The sequence below is a fragment of the Rhinoderma darwinii genome, chromosome 1 (assembly GCF_050947455.1).
Source record: "Rhinoderma darwinii isolate aRhiDar2 chromosome 1, aRhiDar2.hap1, whole genome shotgun sequence".
Taxonomy (NCBI): Eukaryota; Metazoa; Chordata; class Amphibia; order Anura; family Rhinodermatidae; genus Rhinoderma; species Rhinoderma darwinii.
Window position 1 is genome coordinate 454,508,692 of NC_134687.1, and position 25,440 is coordinate 454,534,131.

The following is a 25,440-nucleotide window of genomic DNA, read 5'->3' on the forward strand; positions in this document are numbered from 1 at the left end:
GAAGAGCCATGAGCGCTGCAATGACCTTGGTGAAAACCCTTGGAGCCGTGGCTAACCTGAAGGGGAGGGCCACAAATTGGAAATGCTCAGAACCTACTGCAAAGCGCAGGAAGTGCTGATGTACTTGAGAAATGGGAACATGAAGATAAGCATCCTTGAGGTCTATTGAGGACAGGAACTCATCCAGCTCCAAGGAAGCGACCACCGATCGCAGAGACTCCATGTGAAACCTTCGAATCTTCACATGTCGATTAAGACCTTTTAGATCCAAAATGGGTCGGAGAACAGTCGTCCATTTGTATTGTGAAAATGATTGAACAAAACCCTTTGAACCGTTCTGGAGTTGGTACTGGGACAATAACTCCTTGATGGAGGAGGCTTTGAATGGCTTTAGAAAAAACTTTGGCACCGAGGGGACTCCAACAGGGAAAAAAAAAATGGCGTGGCGGGCAAAAAGAAAACTATTTTGTAGCCTGTCGTCACAACCTCCCACACCCAGGCACCATCGATGTTTTCGAGCCATGTCTCCTGGAAGGATAACAGCCGTCCCCCCACCCTAGGGACAAATATACAGTTGTCAGGAGCTTCTAGACCGGAAGAAAATAAGAAAAGTGGCTTTTGCTATAGACACCACTTTGGCATCAACTGGATCCTTTAAGGCGGAAGCATCTGCAGCCGTTAAGGTAGTATTTTCATAAAGCCGGACCATGGGAGCATCTACCTTGGGATGAGCTGATCATTTGGCAATACACTCAGAGGAAACCTAGTCCGCACTCTTGGATACGTGCATAGACCGGTCAGAGTGTTTCCAAGCATCAGAAAACAATTTGTCAACACCCTTTTGATCTGGAAAGACCAGAGGGGGGTCACGTGTGGCAACGTATTAACTCATTCTGAGGGTTTATTCAGACGAACGTGATATACGTCCGTGGAACGTGATATACGTCCGTGGAACGTGATATACGTCCGTGGAACGTGATATACGTCCGTGGAACGTGATATACGTCCGTGGAACGTGATATACGTCCGTGGAACGTGATATACGTCCGTGGAACGTGATATACGTCCGTGGAACGTGATATACGTCCGTGGAACGTGATATACGTCCGTGGAACGTGATATACGTCCGTGGAACGTGATATACGTCCGTGGAACGTGATATACGTCCGTGGAACGTGATATACGTCCGTGGAACGTGATATACGTCCGTGGAACGTGATATACGTCCGTGGAACGTGATATACGTCCGTGGAACGTGATATACGTCCGTGGAACGTGATATACGTCCGTGGAACGTGATATACGTCCGTGGAACGTGATATACGTCCGTGGAACGTGATATACGTCCGTGGAACGTGATATACGTCCGTGCAACGCGCGTGATTTTCACGCGCCTCGCACGGACCTATATTAGTCTATGGGTCCGTGCAGACAGTCTGTGATTTTTACGCAGCGGATGTCCGCTGCATAAAACTCACGACATGTCCGTTCTTTGTGCGTTTTTCGCGCATCACGCACCCATTGAAGTCAATGGGTGCGTGAAAATCATGCGCACCACACGGAAGCACTTCCGTGGGACGCGCGTGATTCGCGCAACAGCAGTGAATAGTATGAATGAAAACAGAAAAGCACCACATGCTTTTCTGTTTACAAACATCCAAACAGAGTGTCATCATGATGGCGGATGCGTGAAAAGCACGCAGCCGCGCATCATATGGTGATGACACACGGAGCTGTTAAGTGCCTTTTGTGCACGCAAAACGCCGCGTTTTTTGCGTGCGCAAAACGCACACGCTCGTGTGAATCCGGCCTGAGGGTATTCAGCAGGATTACCTGCAATCTTAAGTATATATCTCACTGCCTGAATGAGATACTTCACAACAGGAGGAGTGGATTCACTTCTATTACATTCAAACTTTGATTCTTAGAGAGAGATGTCCCCTGAAAAAGCTGGTTCAGAAATATCTTATTGATTGAAAAGAATAAAGGACGCCTGCAGCATTTTTGTCCAAAGAGGAATCAAAGGAAGAATGATATATCTCCTTGATTTCCTGGCCTGCTTGCAGGATGCACTGGGAGAACTAGAACAATTGCAATCCAGGGAAGAGTGTCTTTGGGCCTGAATGAGCTGTGGTACCTGAGAGAGGTCAAACGATTGGGATGCGAACTGCTAAAGAAGTTGTTGTAAGGCATCCGCAATGGCCTGAGAGATTATCTACCGCCTGGGTGAGGGAAGCTGCCCATTAGGGAGGTATTATGCTCACTAACCATGGGAGCTGGGGAGTCCTGTGGTGGTATAGGCAGGGGGCCTTGAACACAGACTGGGTCAGCCTGCCCACATGGAAACTTAGCAATGCACCCCGTACTATGACAATGTCGGGGGGGGGGAGGGGTTGGGATTTAGGAGATTTTCCCTTTGAAGACATATTATGAGCCTTTTACACAAAACACTATAGCCAATGGCTATCCTACCAGACCCCCTAGGTGCTGTGTCTCCACTACCGTTAATCAAGTGAAGCGTCTGAAGAGAACAGAAAAAAAAAAAAATGATGAAGAATGTGTGCCAGCACATAAGTGTTAGAAAACACCTCAGAATAAAAAAAACCCTTCCAATATATATATATATATATATATATATATATATATATATATATATATATATATATATTATACATTATACCGTAAGCCCGCCGGGGAGGGGGGGGGGGGCGACGACGACTTATCAGTCATCTTTAGGGGCAGCCCGTCACCCCTTCGGAGAAAACGCACACAGATGGTAGTGTGGCTATCCGGCATCCTCAACCACCGATGCGGTAATAGGGGACTGGGTGACCAAGACAGGAAACGGAAACATCCGCCACAATGGCGGTCATCCACTGGGACAGTGGGAATTCCTTCCGCCCAGCACCTGCAGGGGAGTCACCAAGTGGAACACACGAGGGACACTCACCCTGCACCTGAAAAGGAAATAAAACATTAAAATCTAGCAGAATTGCCTGTAGTGCAGGACATGTCTGCCTCCTACAGACACCAGGCTAAAACAGAGGAGCAGAGTGCTCCGCAAAGGGTATAGCCCACTGGGCGAGGCCAAACTTTTTTATATTTACCTAGTGTCAGCGGCCTATACCCATGGTACCGTGTCCCCCAGTGAATACTTTAACGAGAAAAGGGGTTTTCATTGAAACAATTTGCACCAATCCATAGAAATGTCAAAGGTAGTAAAACAGCAAACTCACCGGGGTCTATGACTTTCAAGTTGTTTTTGACATGAAAGAAATCGGAGACATTAAATTTTTCCAGCCTTGATGGGTCCTGGTGAACAAACAGAAATTATTAACTCAGTATCTGTAGGTCAAAATTTTTGTAGGTAATTTGAGAAACAAATGCATTGTCAAGGTCCCCAATTAATCTGAAGGGAGAGTTCACAGTAATGTACCCTTATCAATTTCATGAAATAATTGAGACGGCAGATTTACCAATTCTACTCTGAGAAGGATATGATCTTATCCTTGGGCTATTACAATCATGAGAACCTTTGGAGGATTTGGGTGGCAGTGTTTATAGTCCATCTGATACATCTACTTGTACCAAACAACTTTTTATCAAAATGACTGTAACGGATAAAAGTTGAGCTAATTTAGTTTAAAAGAATTTGAACTCACATGTGCGCTTTCATTTTTAAATCCCAGTAGAAATGATCAGATTTAATCCTGAGCCTACATGTTTATAGTCACTGTATTTAAGATCCTAGTACTACATCACTTTGCTGCAGGGATTCCAATCTTATCAAATGCCTGCTTCCTTTATCTTCATTTCTATTTCATTTCTCGCAATTAAACTTTGTGAACATGGATCAAGCTACAGAGATAAAATGATCAGTACAAAAAAGACAAACCGTAATCTTCTTTAATCCAAACAATTCAACATCAAATTAACTTCACTTTGCTTTTACTATAACTGAATTTACAAGAACAGACCCCTCAATCTTTTGACAGGTGCAGTACACGTCGCATCTTGCTGCCAGTCCTCAACAACCAAAGTGTGAAAAGAACTTTCATGGGGATAAACCTCAAGGTTCCAGATGGCAACTAAACTCGCTACAAATGTAGCTGAAGTCTGATAAAGTTGATCATAATTCAGCTATAATGAGCGCTCAGGAGCTCAGACAGACGTGCTCAAGTGCGAGCTGTCCGTGAACTACACTGATGGTAAAAGAGCAGCCTACAATGTATGTGAACACATGCAGGCTGCACAAACAAAACATAATATTTTTAATAAAGACCTGTCGGGGGAAATAGTTTTTACCCCAAAATCAGTTGAATGCAATATTTTAAAAAAAACAAAAACACTTTCAATAAGGTGTCCAAAGCTTTTTGGGAGCCAAATGCACTCAAGCCATTTTTTCGTTTTCTGCCTTGACACTTATCCTGACTTGAAATACAAAACATCAAACTGTTCATATGAAAGTGGTTATTGGATTGCAGAGAATGCTCCAAATCCTAAAAAGTGGACCATACGTATAAATATACAAGTATTGATATACATGGTTTTTCTTCCATACCTATTGCTTGTGTAATAAAAGGAGTAAAATGCCAGGGTGGCTGTGAAGATCAGGACATGAAAGATAGCCCATATAACGTCACTAGTGTTTCCCATTTAACCACTTCATTTGCTGGGCTTTGTACAGAACTGACAAACGTATGCCCGCTCTTCTGCTGGAAATTGGGTTTCCCCATAGCAGTGCCATAACGAACAGCCTCTGGTCCTAATCACCATGATAACCCATCACATTACTGCTTTTATTCCCTAGCACATACCCATTTAGAAGAATACCTGCACTGCAACCCAGAAGGTTAGCCCTCACAAGTTCCTAGAAATCCAATCACATACAGTGGCATTGTGCCACTATGATCCTCCACAGAACATTAATCATTTCCACATAAAACCAAGCTGGAGCAGTATCAAAGTTCAGATCAAGTTCCAGTCATTGAGTAACCTGCCCTGCTCTTCACAGCCAACCACAGTTTACATATACTTTTCACCTGTGAAATGAATTTAGCATTGAAAGGGATAACATATATTGGAATGCACATCTCTAGTACAAGATACCCGCCAGTGGAGAAGAATTAAAGGGGTTTTCCCAGAAGACACATTTATGACCTATCCACAAGATATGTCATAAAAGTCAGATAGATGCGGGTCCCACCTCTGGGACCTGCACCTATCCCTAGAACAGGGCACCCTAAACCCCGTCCTACTGCTGTGTTGTAGATGAAGTGTGATTTCCAACCATGAGCTATGGAACTAGGGGACTTGAACCAGCGATCATTAGATCGCTGGTACAATACACTGCAATACATGGATGAGTTACGGAAACAGTGTAACTCGCTGAGCTACACGGTTTCCGTAACTCCCATAGTAGTGAATGGCAGTTACGGAAGCACCGAGCTACCCAGTTTCCGTAATTACCTTTCTGTTCTATGGGACTTTACATAATTCATGGTCAGGAATCACATGTGTCAACCACAACAAATAGCAGTAGAACGGAGTTTAGAGGGCTTCATTCTAGAGATAGATGCGGGTCCCACCTCTGGGGCCTGCACCTATCTGACATTTATGACATATCCGGTCTCTGATGGAAAAACCCCTTTTAAAATAGATTCTCCACAGTGCCTGGCATCTGTCTAGAACCCCCTAAATTACATGATCACTGCTAGCCTAGATTTTAATGCATCCGGGACCTTTAAGAACAATAAAGAATAACAATGCTATGGTAGAACATCAGAAAACTGTTTATATGGAGGGGCATTTTGGCATGGTCTCAATACAAATCAGCAAAGCTCCTCAATGAAGAGCCAAAAAAGCCACTCTCATATAATTTTACAGTTGGTCATCTAATTTAGTAGGACTGAGGCTGAATAATGAATATACCGTACTTCTGTGTGACAGATCTGGTTCATTTATTTTATTTTATTTTTTAACACACATAAAAAAGGATTTGCAACTCCTAATACCGCTCCCAAAATAGGATTTGCAGATTTTAAAAAGTCATAAAGAAAGTGAGTGATTTCCAATATGAAGACAATTACTTAAATCCTGCTTGTCCTGTTGAGACAGTATAATCCAGGATATGTAGGCCTTATGCTTGTCCTGTTGGGACAGTATAATCCAGGATATGTAGGCCTTAGGCCTTATTCAGACGAACATTGAACATGTCCGTTTGACGGCCGTTAAATCCTCGGCCGTCGCACGGACGCATGTATTTTAAAGGGGCCGTTCACACGGCCGTTGTTTCAGCGGACCGTGTGAAGGGTTTGTTGAAAGATATAACATGTCCTATTTTCTTCCGTTTTGACGGATCCCTCCATAAACTCTAGTCTATTGGGATCCGTGAAACGGGACCCGAACGTGAAAAACAGACGTTTTTCACCTCAGAGTTTCCCCACGTTCGTCTGAATAAGGCCTTAGGATCAGATGGATCTCAATAAGGTTGCTACGAATTTCAATGGGGGTATGCATGTCACTATATTCTCATATGGCCAATAAAAAACAATTTAAGTATGCTTCATTGGACGCCATATGTTAAATCATGTTCTTCAAAAGAAGCATTTTTTTTTCACGGCTTCTTGGGGCAATATAGTGAGCTATAGAGCAGCCAGTATGTAATAGTACTGACAGCAATACGGTATATAGTACGTTTCCGTACAGCGGCCTTATTTCTCCCTGAAGCCTATGTGCGCTTCATAATTTCATCATCTTTTGCTTTTTAATTGCAGAAATTACTTCTACTTTTTACAGCTCAAAGACCCCACAGAACTGGATGATGCAAGTTCCTACCTGTAGAGTTATAATGTCTTGACGGGTGAAAGGTTCATCAGTTAGTAGGTCTTTGTAACTCTTCGGTTTAATATTTAATTGTTCAACGGCCTGGGAGGGGAAATTACACATTCAATTTTATTGCAAGGGTTGGACAAGCAAGCCGATAGGCCTATTAAAACAAATAGTATGAAGCACAACTTTACAAGCATGTATATTAAAGCTTAATATTATAACCTAGATCTTAGCACAGTAGTTGTACATTAACTGCAATGTATAGTAAGAGTCCACAGAGTTTTTATTTACCTCATATGAGTAGACGTTTCCAGTCTGGCTAATAGCCACAATGTGGGAATTATTGGTAAATACAGAGAACAGCACAGGGCAGTGATACTTCCCTATAAAATAAAAAAAAGTTAAACATGTCTTTTTACATGAATCTTTCAGACATCTCACACGGGAGTAAAAGGGGTTGTCTAGTTTGGTCTACCCTCTGTTGGTGGGTCACTGGTGAACCCAACTGCTGGGAGACCCCATAATCAGCTGTAGTCAGTGGCCCACATTTACGAAGACTAGCATATCTTACATAAGTCTAAGTAAAGGAGACTGTGGGAGTGATTTGCGCCAAATTTAATAAAAGGTACATGCCTCTTAAAAATGTGGTGCTTTTTACCATTTGACAGTCAAAGGTTAGCAGCAAAATTTGCACCCCTTTCACCTATTTTTCTTATGAAATGTGGCCTAAACTGCCTCTCCTTGGAGAGCATGCCCACTTTTCCAAGTCTTGTGATCGACAATAAAAGTCGCAAAATTTACTGCAAATCTGTCACACGTCACAGTTGGTGTAAAATGCATAGTAAATGTTGGCCAACGTGTATTGCGGAGTCTCTGCCATTAGGCACGGTCTTCAGTATAGTCTAAAAATAGTGTTAGGGCCTGTTCACATCACCGTTCGCTTTCCGTTCCGGGTTTCCGTCGGGTAAACCCCGCAACGGAAAGTGAAAGCACAGCTTCCGTTTCAGTCACCATTGATCTCAATGGTGACGGAAACATCGCTAATGCTTTCCGTTCGTCACCATTCCGGCAGGTTTCCGGTTTCCCGACGGAATCAATAGCACAGTCGACTCCGCTATTGATTCCGTCTGAAAACCGGAAACCTGCCGGAATGGTGACGAACGGAAAGCATTAGCGATGTTTCCGTCACCATTGAGCTCAATGGTGACTGAAACGAAAGCTGTGCTTTCACTTTCCGTTGCGGGGTTCACCCGACGGAAACCTCCGACGGAACCCCAGAATGTAAATGAACAGTGATGTGAACAGGCCCTAAAACAGCAGCTACTAAAATCAACAGACATCCATTTTTTTTCAATGAATGCGGTCGATCAGAGAAGAACTTGGCTTTAGCCGGAGGTGATCTAGAACAGGCAACCCCTTTAACATCAGCTCATGATGACTGTTACTACAGTTTTTTTTTGTTGGTCACAGGCGTTATCTTCAGGCCGTTAGCATAAAGATCCTATGTTGGACATCACTATTGAGACGTCACATGACCATGGCAGCCAATCATGGAACAGTGCATCTACAGGGCAATGCCATGATCTTGTGACTTATCAATGAATGTGACGCCACTACCCGTATAAATTGGTGGTGGGTGAAGCAGTAGGCTGCAGCAATGGAGACAGTCTTATTCAAGACAAAGTAGATTTAAAATATTTATTTTTCTACATCCAGCATATGGAAAAAGTTTTTCAAAATTCACCTGGACCTTGGAAAAGGACCTGTCACTAGGTCATAGAAGTTCAACTGGTTTACTGACCGGAATAGCACTGGCTCCCTGATTGCAGCAATGTTTTTATTTTTTTCCTGGACCCCCTCCCCCCCACCACAGCAGAACTGACAGAAGTGTACTGGTAGAGGAAACTTGGAAAGATATGAATGATCATGTCTCATAACAGTTCCTTTATATGCAAGACATAAAAGACCACGGATTCTGATGTGGCATATTAGAATTTAATAATGGATCTAGTAGATCATATTCAACGTGAGTGCAAAAAAAGGTCGGCTCAAACCATGCCTGACCAATCTAAAGATTGTACTGACCAGGTTTACCTCTCAAGACAATATTTACAAAAATATTTTTAAATGACTTCGGCCTTATTCACATGAATGTGTGTGAAATGGGCTGTGAAAAAAGTGTGTTTTTCTAGGCTGATTTGCATCCGTGCAGGACCAGTTTTCACAGATCCCTCAAAGACTTGAGTCTATTAAGGTATGCATGAAAACGAGAAAAAATAAAATAAAATTGGTAGCTGTATATTTTACAGGCCGTTTATATGGTCCGTTAAAAAAGCAGCCATGTGAATAGCCCCATAGAAATACATTGATTTTTATGCAGCCATTAAAAAAAACACGCAGTTTTCACCGTTCGTGTGAATAAGGTCTTACTTTTGTCCTCCTATGTGCGCTGATAGAGGAGGAAAAAGTATTCAGGACTAGAAAGTCAATATTTATCCAAAAGAGGTGTGTGGAGAACTAAACTAGTGCAGTGGTTACATTTGTAACCCATGGACTCTCTCTAGTAATCTGAGCATATGCAAATCAATAGGGGACAGGGAAAACCATCTACTTTAACCCTCACATGCAAACATTTAGTCAGAAAGGAGAAAGCTCCTTAAGAATGGAGTCACAGGAATTTTTCATTAAAAGGGTTATTCCCAACATAAACATTTATGGCATATTAATGGAATATACTAGAAAATGTCTGATAGATGTGGGTCCCAGGTCTGGAGAAGAACGGTGTCCCCTTAACCCCCACACGTCCTAACTCCTTTTGCTCTGGGTGCTCTGTGGCCACTAACTGACAAGGTTATGTGGAGAATGAAAATAGCCAAGCTCCCGGAGTTTTGCGGTTTCCGGGACTCCCATAGAAGTGAATGGGAGTTACGGCCGCATGTTGGCCCCGTACCGCCTGGTGAGGTGGCTGCGCACATTTTTTGCACAGCCACCTCTCTATTCATTCTTTACCTGGATGAGTAAGGACAGGGTCCCATCAGGCATGTATGGCATTAGGCATATACATGGCCATATAAAAGACTAGTTTCAAGAATGGCTTCCTAGTTCACGATAGAGCAATACTTTGTAATGATACATGTACCAGTGTGCCAATGTAGGCCCTGCTGAAACAAGACACATTAAAGACAACCAACTTACCATCCTGATTCTTTGCAAAGCTCAGCTTAATAAGGGATTTGGCTTCCAGTTTCTGCATAAAATATTAGTAATTACAGCAAATTAATGTGGGCCATAAATAAGACAGACCATTCAGTTTTTGCACTAAAACATTCCTATTATACTTCTATATACATAATATATTAACATTTTTAATAAAGTAGCAAATGCATAATCTGGAAAAACCTTCGCTCGCAAGCCGTCTATATGCACGGGGGATCTGCTGACAATCTAATGCCTATGGGGCCTAGCAGACCCTTAACGGTCAGCAGCCATAGAGAAGGTGAATGCGCTGCTTCCATGCGATAGAAGCGGCACTGCAGCTACTTATCTCCGCTGCTCTATTAACATAACATTCTATTGATACATGATATTCTGGAAATCTGAGCTGGCAGCCGTCGGCCAAACGATCATTTAGCTGACAGTTACCTAATGTCTACTTAGAACCAGTTCTCTCTTGTATTACAACACCCATCCCATTACATCCCCTAGTGCTATCATCCATAACCATCTATGCGACAGTCAATTTTGGCAAGAGAAAGCGAACTATTAGGTGAACGAATATAAAACAATAGCGCAATATTTATCTTGAGCTTTTTAACTGCCCTCCTGGCAGGAGGCAGGTTAACTCATGGCAGGGTGGAGAGTCCATGACCTACTTTCTAAGAAGCTGGCGCACGGGGCTTGAGGGGTTGGTGACATACAATCCCCTGCAGGGTGTGTGCATGACAGGCTGACAGCAGGAGGATACTGATAATAAATATACTATGCAGTAAGAATTTAGAGAGGGACAAGCACCCTTCAGGGAATTCTCATGCGTGAAATGTGACTCCATACAGTGATGGATCCCCTGTATGATTTAATTCAACACACTTGACCATAGAGGACAGCTTAACAAATCACACAGATCCTGAGATTGTTACACAGGCCAAATACCTGTAAGGCATGAATGAAGCATTTACTGCCTCTGCATATAAAGTCTGACATGTACAAGACATGCTTATGCACGCTGATAGAATTCCAGATATCCAAAGCATGCAGACGGTCAGGGTGGAATACATTAATATCTGAGAAGAGTCTGTAATTATATGTGTGGACATTAATATACTGGTAGAAGAATATGCACATATCACTGCTTGATAAACCAGAATCTTGGATGACTGAATAGGAGGTAACCGATTAGAGAAACATTGATTAAAAAAGTGGTAGTAGTATATATAGGACATTATACAATGGAAATGAATAGTTTCGAATAGTTAAAATTGGTTTCCGCTAATCAAAATCGCTAGGCAGACTGCGATCTATAACTTCATTCACGTTGTTATATTATCCGTAGTCAGAATTACATCGGTTATTGTTTGGACCCGCAAAACGGTCACTTTCTTCTAACGTTAATCCCCATTAATGCATCTCAAAATAAAGTATATGGGATATGCTCACTACTTTTGGTACCTAAAATAACGATGAAAGTGAAAAAGAGTAAAATGCATTAGGACCCGAAACATGACATAAAATAGGCCCATCCCTAAGAACTGCATTCATCATAGCATGGTTGTAAACATTGCCCGAGATAAAGTAGACTCATTAACCTACTGATCCAGTTACTACCATTTCTACAAGTTCCTATAAGCCTAGCAAAAACAGACATCCCTTATAAACATATTTGCTTCTGTTAGACGGTCATGTAATGAGTCACCTTTTTCGCACCATTATGATCTGTAAGTGAATTAACATGTGGAGTGCTGAAAGTAGTGCGTCGGACACAGATACGAAGCTGTGCTTAGCAGCAATTTATCACCATCTAGTGGTAAAATATGGAATTCCATACCGAACTTGATAGTTTCTGATTATATTGCATGGACTTCCTCATAATCCTTTGTTACATATGACATTAGCACACTTAAATCAAACACGGTTGGTCCCAAGCATCTAGTATTTATTAAGGGGGCTGAATTGCCATCACTCTGTGCTGGAACGTCACTCTTCTGTCTCAGTTGAAGAGTTCTAATCTTAAAATATGGCATTTCGACAAATTTGAATGAAACATTACGGTTTGCTTACTGAATTTATCATAGGGGAAAACATGGAATATAAAATGTGCAGAACTTTGGGCATCCTTTAAGTAGATCTAAAAGTGTACATTTTTTTTCCATCTCCAGATTTAAAAAAAGTGATATGACCCCCTAAAAATCAAGTTAAAACGGCTAAAAATGGTAAAAAAAAATTATTCTTATACACTTAAACTTTTAAATTTGGTACTGCTTCCACACATGTCTCCGAAGTCAAGTGGTGCTAGACAACAACTTATAGAACGAAGGCTTCCCGTCGAAACGCGCGTCGGGTTGCGGTCTCTACAGTGCAGGAGCAATAATATGGGTAAGTGACCTTGCTTCTACCATGTACCCTATAGGCTTGGTCTCAGATTTGGTCTGTTTCAAATTTATCATCCTCTTGGTGAGGTTCTTTATATCACGTAATATTTATACTACTGTGACACGATTTTCTTGCATCTCTCTGGGACCATTCTCAAGTTTCATGCATGGGGACATTTGCCCATTATTTATGCTGCATGTATTTGATGCCATCTCCGTTTATATTTTCATATTTTTGTATACCCTTATGCTTCGTCCTGTTAGACACCGTGATGTTGCATTGCATGCTTCATTTTTACATCGGTCATGTTTAAAATATGTTCATTAATAAAGGATATTTTGTATTTTTCTAACTAATTTTGTGTTAATTGACCTCCTTTGTAGGATATATAACTTATAGAAATAGTACTAACAGGATCAGTAGGTGAATGATTATTCTTTATACCAGGCGAAGTAGTTCACAGCTATGCTATGGAGAATAGTTTCAGGTTATATTGCATATTTTCATGCTTTAATATAGCTATACCTTGTGGCAGCGACACACGTGGAACTTTGGCTGTAGCATTTCGCAGATCAGACATCCCCCTTTTTACGGACAGTATTAAATATGGAAATCTTTTGCTTTACTTTAGGAGCTAATTTTTGACGCTGGATAAGCACACATACTTCATATATATATTTTATATATGAAACGGCACAGCAAAAAGAGACAAGGTAGTTATACCGCATCAACAAGGTCATTACCAGGCAGAGATGTCAAAGCAGACAGGGGGTTTCACGATGTGCTGTTCAAGCGGTTTTAAAGTGGCACAAAGAAACAGGCAACAATCAGGCCCGTAGACAAATTTGTCGGGCAAGGAAACTTAGTGCAGCTGATCAAAGACTTATCATGCTTACTTTCCTCAAAATCGGAAGATTTCCAGCAGTGCCATCAGCTCAGAACTGTAAGAAACCAGTAGGACCCAGGTACACCCACCTACTGTTTGGAGAAGTCTGGCCAGAAGTATTGTTCATGGAAGAATTGCGGCCAAAAAGCCATACCTTCAACTTGGAAACAAGGAAACAACCCCAAATATACAGCCAATGTCATTAAGAACTATCTTCAGCGTAAAGAAGAACAAGGAGCCCTGGAAGTGATTATATGGTCCCCACAGAGCCCGGATATCAACGTCATCAAGCCTGTCTGGGATTACATGAAGAGACAGAAGGATTTGAGGAAGCCTGCAGCCACAGAAGATCACTAGTTAGTTCTCCAAGATGTTTGGAACAACCTCCCTGACGAGTTCCTTCAAAAAATGCGTGTAAGCGTACCTAGAAGAATTGACGCTGTTTTGAAGGCAAAGGGTGGTCACACAAACTATTGATTTGATTTAGATTTCTCTTCTGTTCATGCACTTTGTATTTTGTTAATTGAAAAAAAAATAAAAATATTAACGCTTCTATTTTTGAAAGCATTCTTACTTTGCAGCATTTTTCCACAACTTCCTAAATCTTTTGCACAATACCGTGTATATATGTACAGGGTGGGCCATTTATATGGATACACCTAAATAAAATGGGAATGGTTGGTGATATTAACTTCCTGTTTGTGGCACATTAGTATATGGGAGGGGGGGAAACTTTTCAAGCTGGGTGTTGACCATGGCGGCCATTTAAGTCGGCCATTTTATATCCAACTTTAGTTTTTTCAATGGGAAGAGGGTCATGTGACACATCAAACTTATCGAGAATTTCACAAGAAAAACAATGGTGTGCTTGGTTTTAACGTTACTTTATTCTTTCATGAGTTATTTACAAGTTTCTGACCACTTATAAAATGTGTTCAAAGTGCTGCCCATTGTGTTGGATTGTCAATGCAACCCTCTTCTCCCACTCTTCACACACTGATAGCAACACCGCTAGAGAAACGCTATATATATAATATATATATATTATATATATAGCGTTTCTCTAGCGGTGTTGCTATCAGTGTGTGAAGAGTGGGAGAAGAGGGTTGCATTGACAATCCAACACAATGGGCAGCACTTTGAACACATTTTATAAGTGGTCAGAAACTTGTAAATAACTCATGAAAGAATAAAGTAACGTTAAAACCAAGCACACCATTGTTTTTCTTGTGAAATTCTCGATAAGTTTGATGTGTCACATGACCCTCTTCCCATTGAAAAAACTAAAGTTGGATATAAAATGGCCGACTTCAAAATGGTTCTATTATGCTTTTGGGGCAGCCACAGGCGCTGAAAATATAGTATATAGATAGAAGGAACAATGGATTCTACTAAATATAATCCTGGAAGCCAATGCCCTACAGTCAGTGAAAAAACGGAAGGTGAAAAGGGGTTGGATATTATAACAAAATATAATCAACCTGGTCATGTGATGGACACACAGGTGAAAGGCTTGTTACAATTACAAAACAGTTATCAGAGCTGTGATGTGTAACGAGCCATGCTCCAGTGCGATCATCACATGACCAGGACAGATTTGGATCCACTGGAAGTAAACATTGAAGGTTCCAATAAAATGACTGTAAGCGGAGATATTAAAAACTGTGAGGCCTACAGAAAGTATATAGTTAAATTGTATAACTTTTCATTATATAATGAATAAACTTTATTTGCTAAAACTGTAATACCCCTTTAACCCCTTCCCGACATTTGCCGTATAGGTAAGTCATGGAAAGCATTGACTTCCCGCATCTTGACGTACCCATACGCCGAATGTTTGGGACCGGCTCAGAAGCTGAGCCGGTGCCTTCCATCACCGGATCTCAGCTGTATCTTACAGCTGACATCCGGCTGTAACGGCGGGGACCGAAATTAGCTTCGATCCCCGCCATTAACCCCTTAAGTGCAGCGCTCAAACGCGATCGCTGCACTTAAGATGTTTGCAGCTCATCGGAACCCCAGCAATGAAATTGCCGGGGTTCCGGTGGCTGCAATGGAAACCGGAGGCCTAATACTGGCCTCCTGGTCTGCCTAGCACCGAAGCCGGTCAAGATCCGCCCGGCGGCGGAGCCTGATCGGCTTCCGTAGCTGCCGGCAAGATGGCGCCGGGTCAGGAGCTGACCCGGCGTCATCAGCGGTGGAAGTCAGCTGTACTGTACAGCTGACATCCACCTGTAACGGCAGGAACCGGAGCTAGCTCCGTTCCCTGCCATTAACCCCTTCGATGCAGCAATCGAAAGCGATTGCTGCATCGTAGCGGTTACTAGCAAATCGCCAGCCCTGACAGGCAATCAGGACTGGCGACTGCTGTTATGGCAACAGGAGACACAATGGTCTCCTGCTCTGCCATTACGGAAGCCGATTTAGGCCCCGCCGGGAGGCGAAGCCTAATCGGCTTGCGGTCAGTGAATGACTGACAGATCTAATACATTGCACTACGTAGGTAGTGCAATGTATTAGAAAAAAAAATATCTGACCGTTGGACCTTCAAGTCCCCTAGTGGGACTTGAGAAAAAGTGTAAAAAAAAAGTATAAAAAAAGTGTTATGGTTCTCACAACTTGGCGACAGAAAAAATACATTCTTTTTACAAAAGTAATTTTATTGTGCAAAAAGTTGTAAAACATGAAAAAGTTCTATAAATTTGGTATCGCCGGAATCGTACTGACCCGCAGAATAAAGTTAACATGTAATTTATAACGCATGGTGAATGCTGTATAAAAAAAAAAACGAAAAAAGCTGTGCCAGAATTGCGTTTTTTTGTTTACCTGGCATCCCCAAAAATAGGATAAAAGGTGATCAAAAAGTTGCATGTACCCCAAAATGGTACCAATAATAACTACAGCTCGTCCCGCAACAAACCAGCCCTCATACCACTACGTCTATGAAAAAATAAAATTAGTTATGGCTCCAATAAGTGAGGAAATCAAAAAATATGCAGTTGTGCCCGAGGGGAACATTTCTTCTGTTTGAAGAGGCGATTTATCAAGGACATAAAATTAGGGAACCAGGAAAGGGAGAGCCCAAACATATCCGCTGGAAGAGACGGTGCCCGTATTATACCAGGACAACACTTTCCCAGCAAAATTCCCCAAACTGCAAAGGCGCGGAGTGTGGATCAAAAGGGGGATAATAAAGGACGCCATATATCAGTGCGACACCGACCTGTGCAGAAATAATTGCTTCACAGCGTAACACACACCTATGGATCATTTTATTGTTTTTTTTTTACCCCATTATTATACCACCTGACTATGCCCCTTATATACTCCGCCCGGCTTACATATGCCCTACATTATAAACGGAAACACCAGTAAGACTCCAAACAAAACTACTACCAAGCAAAATCCACGCTCCAAAAGCCAAATGGCATTTCCTCCCATCTGAACCCTACAGCGTCCCCAAACAGCAGTTTCCTTCCACATATATGGCATCGTCATACCCGGGAGAACCCTTTTAGCAATTTTTGGGGTGTGTGTCTCCAGTGGCATAAGCTGGGCACGACATATTTGCCACTGAATGGCATATCTAGGGAAAAATATAAATTTTGAATTTGCACCATCCACAGCGCATTCATTTATGGAAAAGACCTGTGGGGTGAAAATGCTCACTACACCCCTTAATAAATGCCTTGAGGGGTGCAGTTTCCAAATGGGGTCACTTCTCAGGGGTTTATTTTTATTATTTCACATCAGAGCCTCTGCAGTTGTGAACCAATAATTTGTAAATCGCCAAATTAGGCCGCAATTTTACATGGTACGCGTTCACTCCTGAGCCTGGTCGACTATCCAGGCAAGAGATTAGGGCCACATGTAGGGTGTTTCTAAAACCAGCATAATAATTAGAGAGCTGTCTTGTTATGGTGGCACAAGCCGGGCACCACATATTGGCATATCTACGGGAAAAAATCCCATTTTCACTCTGCAACATCGAGTGCACACCAATTTCTGCCAATCACCTGCAGGGTTAAAATGCTTACTACACCCCTAGGTAAATGCATTGAGGGGTATAGTTTCCAAAATTGGGTTACTTCTGGGGGGTTTCCACTGTTTTGGGCCCACAGGCGCCCAGAAACCAATCCAGCAACATCTGCACTCCAAATGGCGGTCCTTCCCTTCTGAGCCCTGCCGTGTGCCCAAACAGCAGTTTATGACCACATATGGGGTATTGCCGTACTCGGGAGAAATTGGTTTACAAATGTTGGGTTCTTTTTTTTTCCTTTATTTGTTGAGAAAATGAAAAAATTTGAGCTAAAGCTACGTCTTATTGAAGAAAAAGGATTGTTTTTATTTTCACTGCCCAATTCTAATAAATTCTATGAAACATCTGTGGGGTCAAAATGCTCACTACACACCTAGATGAATTCCTCAAGAGGTGTAGTTTCCTAAATGGTGTCACTTTTTGGGCGTTTTCATTGTTTTTTCCCCTCAGGGGCTTTGCAAATGTGACATGGCCTCCGCAAACCATTCCTGCTTAATGTGATCTCCAAAAGCCAAATAGCGCTCTTTCCCTTCTAAGCCACGCCGTGTCTCCAAACAGCCGTTTATTACCACATGTGGGGTATTGTTTTACTCGGGAGAAATTGCTTTACAAATTTTGTGGTGCTTTTTCTCCTTCAGTCCTTGTGGAAATGAGAAAAAATTAGCAAAACCTACATTTTATGTAGATTTTTATTTTCAGGGCCTACTTCCAATAATTTCTGCAAAAAAACTGTGGGGTCAAATGGCTCACTATACCCCTAGATAATTTCCTCAATGGGTGTAGTCTCCAAAATGGGGTCACTTGTGGGGGGTTTCCACTGTTTTGTCTCCTCAGGTACTTCGTAAATGTGACATGGCCTCCGCAAACCATTCCTGCTAAATGTGATCTCCAAAAGCCAAATGGCACTCCATCCCTTCGAAGCCCTGCCGTGTGTCCAAACAGCCGTTTATTACCACATGTGGGGTATTGTTTTACTCGGGAGAAATTGCTTTTTACAAATTTTACGGTGCTTTTTCTCCTTCAGTCCTTGTGGAAATGAGCAAAAAGCTAAACCTACATTTTCTTTGAAAAAATTTCGATTTTAATTTTCACGGCCTACTTCCAATAATTTCTGTAAAAAACCTGTGCGGTCAAAATGCTCACTGTACCCCTAGATAATTTCCTTGACGTGTGTAGTTTCCCAGATGGGGTCACTTTTGGGGGATTTCCACTGTTTTGGCACCGCAAGAGCCCTTCAAACCTGACATGATGCCTAAAATTTATTCTAAAAAAAATAAGGCCCCAAAATCCACTAGGTGTTCCTTTGCTTCGGAGGCCGGTGCTTCAGTCCATTACCGCACTAGGGCCACATGTGGGATATTTCCTAAAACTGCAGAAACTGGTCAACAAATATTGAGTTGCATTTCTCTGGTAAAACCTTCTGTGTTATAAAAAAAAAATTGTATTAAAATGTATTTCTGCAAAAAAATATGACATTTGTAAATTTCACCTCTACTTTGCTTTAATTCCTGTGAAATGTGTAAAGGGTTAAGACATTTTCTAAATGCTGTTTTGAATACTTTGAGGGGTGAAGTTTTTAAAATGGGGTGACTTTTTGGGGGTTTCTAATATGTAAGGCCCTCAAAGCCACTTCACAACTGAACTGGTCCCTGTAAAAATAGCCTTTTGAAATTTTCTTGAAAATGTGAGAAATTGCTGCTAAAGTTCTAAGCCTTGTGATGTCATAGAAAAATAAAAGGATGTTCAAAAAACGATGCCAATCTAAAGTAGACATATGGGGGATGTTAATTAGCAACAATTTTGTGTGGTATAACTGCCTGTCTTACAAGCAGATACATTTAAATTGAGAAAAATGCTAATTTTTCGCTACATTTTGGTGTTTTTCACAATTAAATACTGAACATATCGAGCAAATTTTGCCAGTAACTTAAAGTCCAATGTGTCTCGAGAAAACAATCTCAGAATCGCTTGGATAGGTGAAAGCATTCCGGAGTTATTACCACATAGTGACACATGTCAGATTTGAAAAATGAGGCTCGGTCAGGAAGGTCAAAAGTGGCTAAAGAGGGAAGGGGTTAAGGTGTAAGAGTGGCCCTCACAGTCCCCATATGTCAACATTAATGAAAATCTGTGGGTGCATCTCAAACATTCTGTACATGTACAATGACAATGTCCTGTCTGCAAGGAAGGAAAATAAAAAAACACTGAAAGCAAGATGATAAAGGCAGGAGGTGCTAAAGTAATAATTGCCAGGGAGCCCAAAGTTTTGCACATGACAGAATTTATGTTTAATTTGATAAATTTATGTTAAAGAGAATACAAACGATGCACTAAAACATGTAACGTGACAAAGGGCATCAAAATGTTTGCATAAGGACGTGTATACACAAGCGCACATATAGGAGCCCTTGAAAGGATAATCTCCATTGCAAGGAAAGTTCCAAAACTAGAACGAAAACGGTTTTATTTTTCCTAGTAAAAATAAAGTATTACATAAGGACGTAAAAAAAGATGAATGGGTAGAGGAAAAGGAAAATCAACAGGTTGTCATACAGACAGACGCTCACCTCTCCTGTGATGGGGTTAGTGCCAAATTTCTTTATCCACGGAACAATGCTTCTACAAAACAAATGAGCATCTTAGAAATAAAAATCACAGTGTAGCAGGCATACTGCTTTAAAATGCCTAGCATCGGTATAGAGAAGATTGAACACATGTAAAGACCTCACTGTGTTAAGGCCCTTTTACACCGGCCAGTGCAGCCGAGCGCTGATCAACGAGACAGTCAGCGCGAAGCTATAGATGGGGACGAGCGATCGTTACTCCGATTGCTCATCCCCATCCATTATCATCATGTCTGCAGTGCGTACACAGGGAGATGTGCTGCCGACAACGATAATCTTTTACTTTTTTTAAAGGATACGACCAGAAGCTGATCGTTCCCGTTTACACAGGGCAATTATCGGCAACGCTCGTCTGCCCGATAATCATCCAGTGTAAAACCCCCCTTTAAGTGGTAGTCTGATCATTCCATTCTATTGTCTATGCAAAAAGAAAAGGATTGGTATAGAAAAACTGGATTTCCCAAGAAATTTTTAAAAAATTGTATTGCAGTATATACTAATGTATTGCAGTATATCCTCTTTCTGACAGGCTTCTATAAAGCCCTGCCTTAATAGGAGCACAAAGATGGCGGACCTGCAGGCCTTCATTAGGCCCTCAGGCAGCCATAGCAACCATCACCACCACGCGATTGCACTGCGGGGGGCGCGATGAGCTGCTAGAGGGGGTCACCACCCTCTTTCTAACTATTTAAATGCCACGGTCGCTATTGACCACGGCATTTAACGGGTGGGATCGCACTAGAGCGCACTTCCGCTCGTTACTGTGAAGTGTCGGCTGTAATACACAGCCGACACCTGCTTAATGTGGAGCGGGTTCACTCCGTGAGCCCATTTCATACTTCCCCCCTACCCGGCTAGGACGTATGGATGTGTCAAAAGTCTGGAAGGGGGTTTAAAAATAAAATAAAAATACAAGCAACATATGACAAAATACTATATAATAGTATTATCAGGCAGCATCTTTGGGTTCGCCTTCATGGGTTAACAAGTTACAACATTATTTACAAGGGGCAAGGTCGAGGGGGATGCAGTTATTTTACCCTGGGATGAAGAGCTGTGGCCAGTAGGAGTTTAACCCCTTAGTGTCCAGCCTATTTTAGGCCTTAATGACCAGGCTATTTTTTACGTTTTTCCATCGTCCCATTCAAAGAGCTATAACTTTTTTATTTTTGCGTCGACATAGCTTTATCAGGTCTTGTTTTCTGCGGGACAAGTTGTAATTTTTAATAGCACCATTTTGGGGTAAATAGAATTTATTGATTAACATTTATTAACTTTTTTTTTTTGGGGGGGGGGGGGATAGGAAAGAAACCAAGCAATTTTGACACACATTTTTGTGTCCTAAATTTCCGCCGTTTACTGTGTGATATAAATAACACAATATTTTTATTCAGCGCGTCGTTACGATTGCAACGATGCCAAATTTATATAGATTTTGTATGTTTTACTACTTTTACACAGTAAATACACTTTAGTCAAGATTATTTGTTTTTGTATCTCCATATTTCAAGAGTCATAACTTTTTATTTTTCGCTGATGAAGCAGTAGGAGGGCTTTTTTTTTTTTTTCGCGGGACAACTTGTAGTTTTTATTGGTACCATTTTGGAGTAGATGCGACTTTATCACTTTTTTTTTAAGGCAGGATTCACAGAAAAGAGCCATTTTTGCATTGTTTTTTATTTTATTTTTTACGGCGTTCACCGTGCGAGTTAAATAATGTAAAACCTTTATAGTTGGGGTCGTTACAGACGCGACGATACCAAATATGTAAGTTAACTTTTTTTAATAATAAAGCAAGAGGAAAAAGTGGGGTTTTTCATATTTTTTTTTCAATTAACTTTATTTAAAAAAAATATTTAACTTTTTTACTAGTCCCACTAGGGAACTTCACTATGCAATCGTCCGATAGCTTTTATAATACACTGCAATACTTCTGTATTGCAGTGTATAACTGCCTGCCCGTGTAAAACGGACAGGCATCTGAATAACTAGTGGCAGACCTGGGGGCCTTTATTAGGCTATAGAAACCACTGACACTCTGCGATCTTACGCAGGGTGCTGGTGGGGTGAGAGGGAGCTCCCCCTCCCTCTCTCCAAAACCACTCAGATGCAGCGCTTGCTATTGAGTGCCGCATCTGAGGGGTTAAACGAGAGAGATCTATACAGATATCGATCTTGCCCGTTAGAGCAGGGCTGCTCCCTGTTGTCAGCTACCTCTGGTCCTCGATCACATCACAGGGACAAAGGGGTTCCCCAACCTTCTCATTTTCCCCATGAGCTTTGATCACGGCATTCAAGGGGATAACCATGGTTTCTCCGATCGCCGCCGTTAGAGCAGGGCTGCAGCAGTGTATTGCAACCATTGCCCAGCTCCTAATCGCGTGGGCACAACTGCTTTGCTCACGTGATCAGCATGATGTGATGCGGCCAATGCTGCACTAATGAGCGGCAGGCACTAAAGACAGAGAATATGGGGGTGCTTTGCAGTGCACCTTTCTCCATCTTTCTTCAAAGCCGGTAACATCGCTCATTACTGTGGCGCAGGCTGCATCACAACATGCTAGTCACTACAATCAAGTATCAAAATACTAAGCTGTGCAGCCATACTGAGAAGTGACTAGGACGGTTGGATGGTCAGCTTGGTAAATCTTCATCTAACAATCTTATCAGGGACAGTGACAAAAAATTTACAATAAGACAGGCTTGCAATGCTTTAGATGCTGTTAAAAAGTATGCAGCAGGCAAAATCTTACTATGAAGCCCTAGCAAAAGCAAATGGAGAAGCTGTATCACAGCAAGTGCAAAGTAAAATAGCCCATGGCAACCAATCAGATACTACCTCTCTATTTCTCAGAGGCCATTTACAAAAATGAAAGCAGAGACTTGATTGGTTGCATGGACCACTAATATTTTTTTTCTTGTGCCAAATTTGATACATCTCCCTCAATATTTAAATAGGGATATTATTAGACATATGTTGTACAATCCTGCTCAAACTAACAGTAATGTGCGTACAACGCAGAAAGTGGATTCTCTGTTACCTTATGTCAACCTAAATTCTTACAGCAAATCTCAGACTGCTGTAAGTTTTCAGGGTGAAGCCCCCTGCTAAAAAATATTCAGGTAAAACGTTTGCTTACTTTAAGATAACATTGTGAATTTGATCAAATCTCCAAATAAATGTAAATACTTACAGCAGATCAAACACGATTCCATCCGGGGTGCATACAGGATACTCAAAGGGCTGTAAAGACAAGCTGAAACCAAGCGGTCAGTCATTAATAGGAAGACCTAATAACTTTGTTATGATCAGAATCATATAGAACTGTATGTGATACTTTATTTCTACTAAGGATTAGGCTATGTAAACCTTTGAAGACTTTTTTTTATGTGACGTATGTGTTTTGTCATCCTAAACATTTTTATTTAATGTGTATTTCGTTTTAGGGCTGCAGCTTCTATGTATCCACTAAACATAGAACCTGCAGAACGCCGCTGTAAGTACAATCTGTCAGTCAGCTGTACTGTGAGCCTCTGACACACAATCTAACCCTAATACTGATCAACTTAGATTTGATCGGTCCCCTTCCATGGCCTTGTTGCAGATTTTGATCATGTGAAACCCAGACAGAAAAAAAAAATTTTGCCATCTCCGGTATTTATATTTAAGTGCCACAATAGGGAAATCACATTAAATGGCTAGGGACGGGGAATGCAGTGACACTTCTCTTTTTTAGGGACATGAAGTTGGAAGTACAATTTAAATCTCAAAGTATAAAATATCCAATACAGTATACAGCAAGGCTGCTCAATGTGTCCCCTGGTGATGCTGTTTTTGGACTCTGGCTGTCAAAGTTAGATTAACAATATTATGGAAACCTGCTAACTGTAACTATTATGTGTGATGAAAATACTCTGGCTATCTTGATCTTAATGCTCAGTCTGCTGAATTGAGTATCAATTTAAGCTATGTATACATCACTTTTTTAGTCTATGTTAGACGTGAAGCGCTACCGACGTATATATGAACTGTAGGCTTTGACAAATGCCCAATAATGGCATTAGTCACCCATAAACTATTGTGGTATCAGTTAAAAGGATACATCATTAACTCTCATGAGGTGTCCATTAAACGGATACTATAATAGCCCACGGATAACAGATGCCACTGTTAGGCATTTGTTTAACGCATCCGTAACCCATATGAGATAATGGCATCCCTTTAACTGATACGTCATGAAAAGTTTAAAAGGAATCTGTCAGCAAGATTATGCCAACCGATCTGATGACAGCATAACGTAGTGACAAGAGCGCTGGGTCACTTACTAGGTTTCTTGCTGTAGTTCTCTGCTGGAGCACTGCTATTCGCTCAATGGTAAGCGTGTGCTATGTAGTCCTCAGTGTTCATAAGCTGCAGCTCCCCCTTTTAATTGATAGCTTTCCCTATACTGTGCATAGGAAAAAAAGCTGTCAATCAGTGGCGGGTGGGCGCAGGGAGCTGTAGATCATGAATAGTGAGGACTACAAAGCGCACGCTTATCTGGAGAACATAGCAGCCACAATTGGTTTTGTATATTGCACTTTATATATGTTTTATTTGTTGTATTGTATTTTTTTGCCATAATTGATTCTCTTGCTGGGTGGGATAGAGGCAGTATAAAATAATAATTGAGGCAACAAATGTAAATGAATTAAAAAGGTATTGGAGATGCTGATCAGGAACAAATCACAAACCTGCAGTGATCAAATGGTAAGCGTCTGAAGTTTGACTTCGGAATATCTGTTCAACAAAAAAGTAAATCTAATGTTTACAATGTATTTCATTCCCAATGTGTAGGATTGAAAATCTGTTCTATAAAGTAAAATGTACAAATATTACTACATGTCCAAGTCTACAGACTATAACTATACAGAATAGAAGAACTATAATCATACGGATAGCTATTGTTGCTCATACAGATCGTACCTGGTTTCTTTCCTCCGTAAAAGTTTGTATACTCTGCACAGGTGATGTACCTAAGAAAGCAGCAGAATTATAAATCAGCAAAGAAGGAGCGATACATTCAGTAATGTTATCCAGAGCCAAGGGCAGAGCTGCCAATCAGGATCTGCCCACAGCAATACCATTGAAAAAACAGCCTAGAAGTCTCAGTAGTTCTTCATCCACCTATACAATAAATGGGCAGCATTTAATATGCATCTAAACTATACTCCTACAGCATATTGTGGGTGTTTACAGAACAGAGTCTCCTCTGATACATAAAATGGCAATGAGCACAAAGGGAAGGAATAGGATAATTAAAAAAAATAAATAAATAAAAAAGAGTTCACAAGTGTTTTCAAAAGGCAGCACCAGTGGGACTGGCCACAAATAGGTTAACCGGTTCTCGACTGCATATAAACGTCCGGCGGTCGGGGTCCTTATAACCCGGGCCATAGAGTATTTACAGCGCGGGTTTTAGCTTGCTGCCCGA

At 41.4% G+C, this 25,440-nt stretch overlaps 1 protein-coding gene across 1 annotated transcript in view; it reads right to left on the reverse strand.

The window, feature by feature from the left end:
• The window catches only part of PPIL2 (peptidylprolyl isomerase like 2), a 58,455-nt gene that overhangs the window by 24,289 nt on the left and 8,726 nt on the right, over nt 1-25,440 (reverse strand). The window contains exons 2-9 of the mRNA XM_075832375.1: nt 24,933-24,982; nt 24,701-24,746; nt 23,161-23,223; nt 19,910-19,961; nt 10,027-10,078; nt 7,123-7,214; nt 6,838-6,927; nt 3,237-3,312 (exon numbers count right to left, since the gene is read on the reverse strand). Of these exons, the coding sequence (XP_075688490.1) occupies nt 3,237-3,312; nt 6,838-6,927; nt 7,123-7,214; nt 10,027-10,078; nt 19,910-19,961; nt 23,161-23,223; nt 24,701-24,746; nt 24,933-24,982 (521 nt within the window). The remainder of the gene's footprint in view (nt 1-3,236; nt 3,313-6,837; nt 6,928-7,122; nt 7,215-10,026; nt 10,079-19,909; nt 19,962-23,160; nt 23,224-24,700; nt 24,747-24,932; nt 24,983-25,440) is intronic.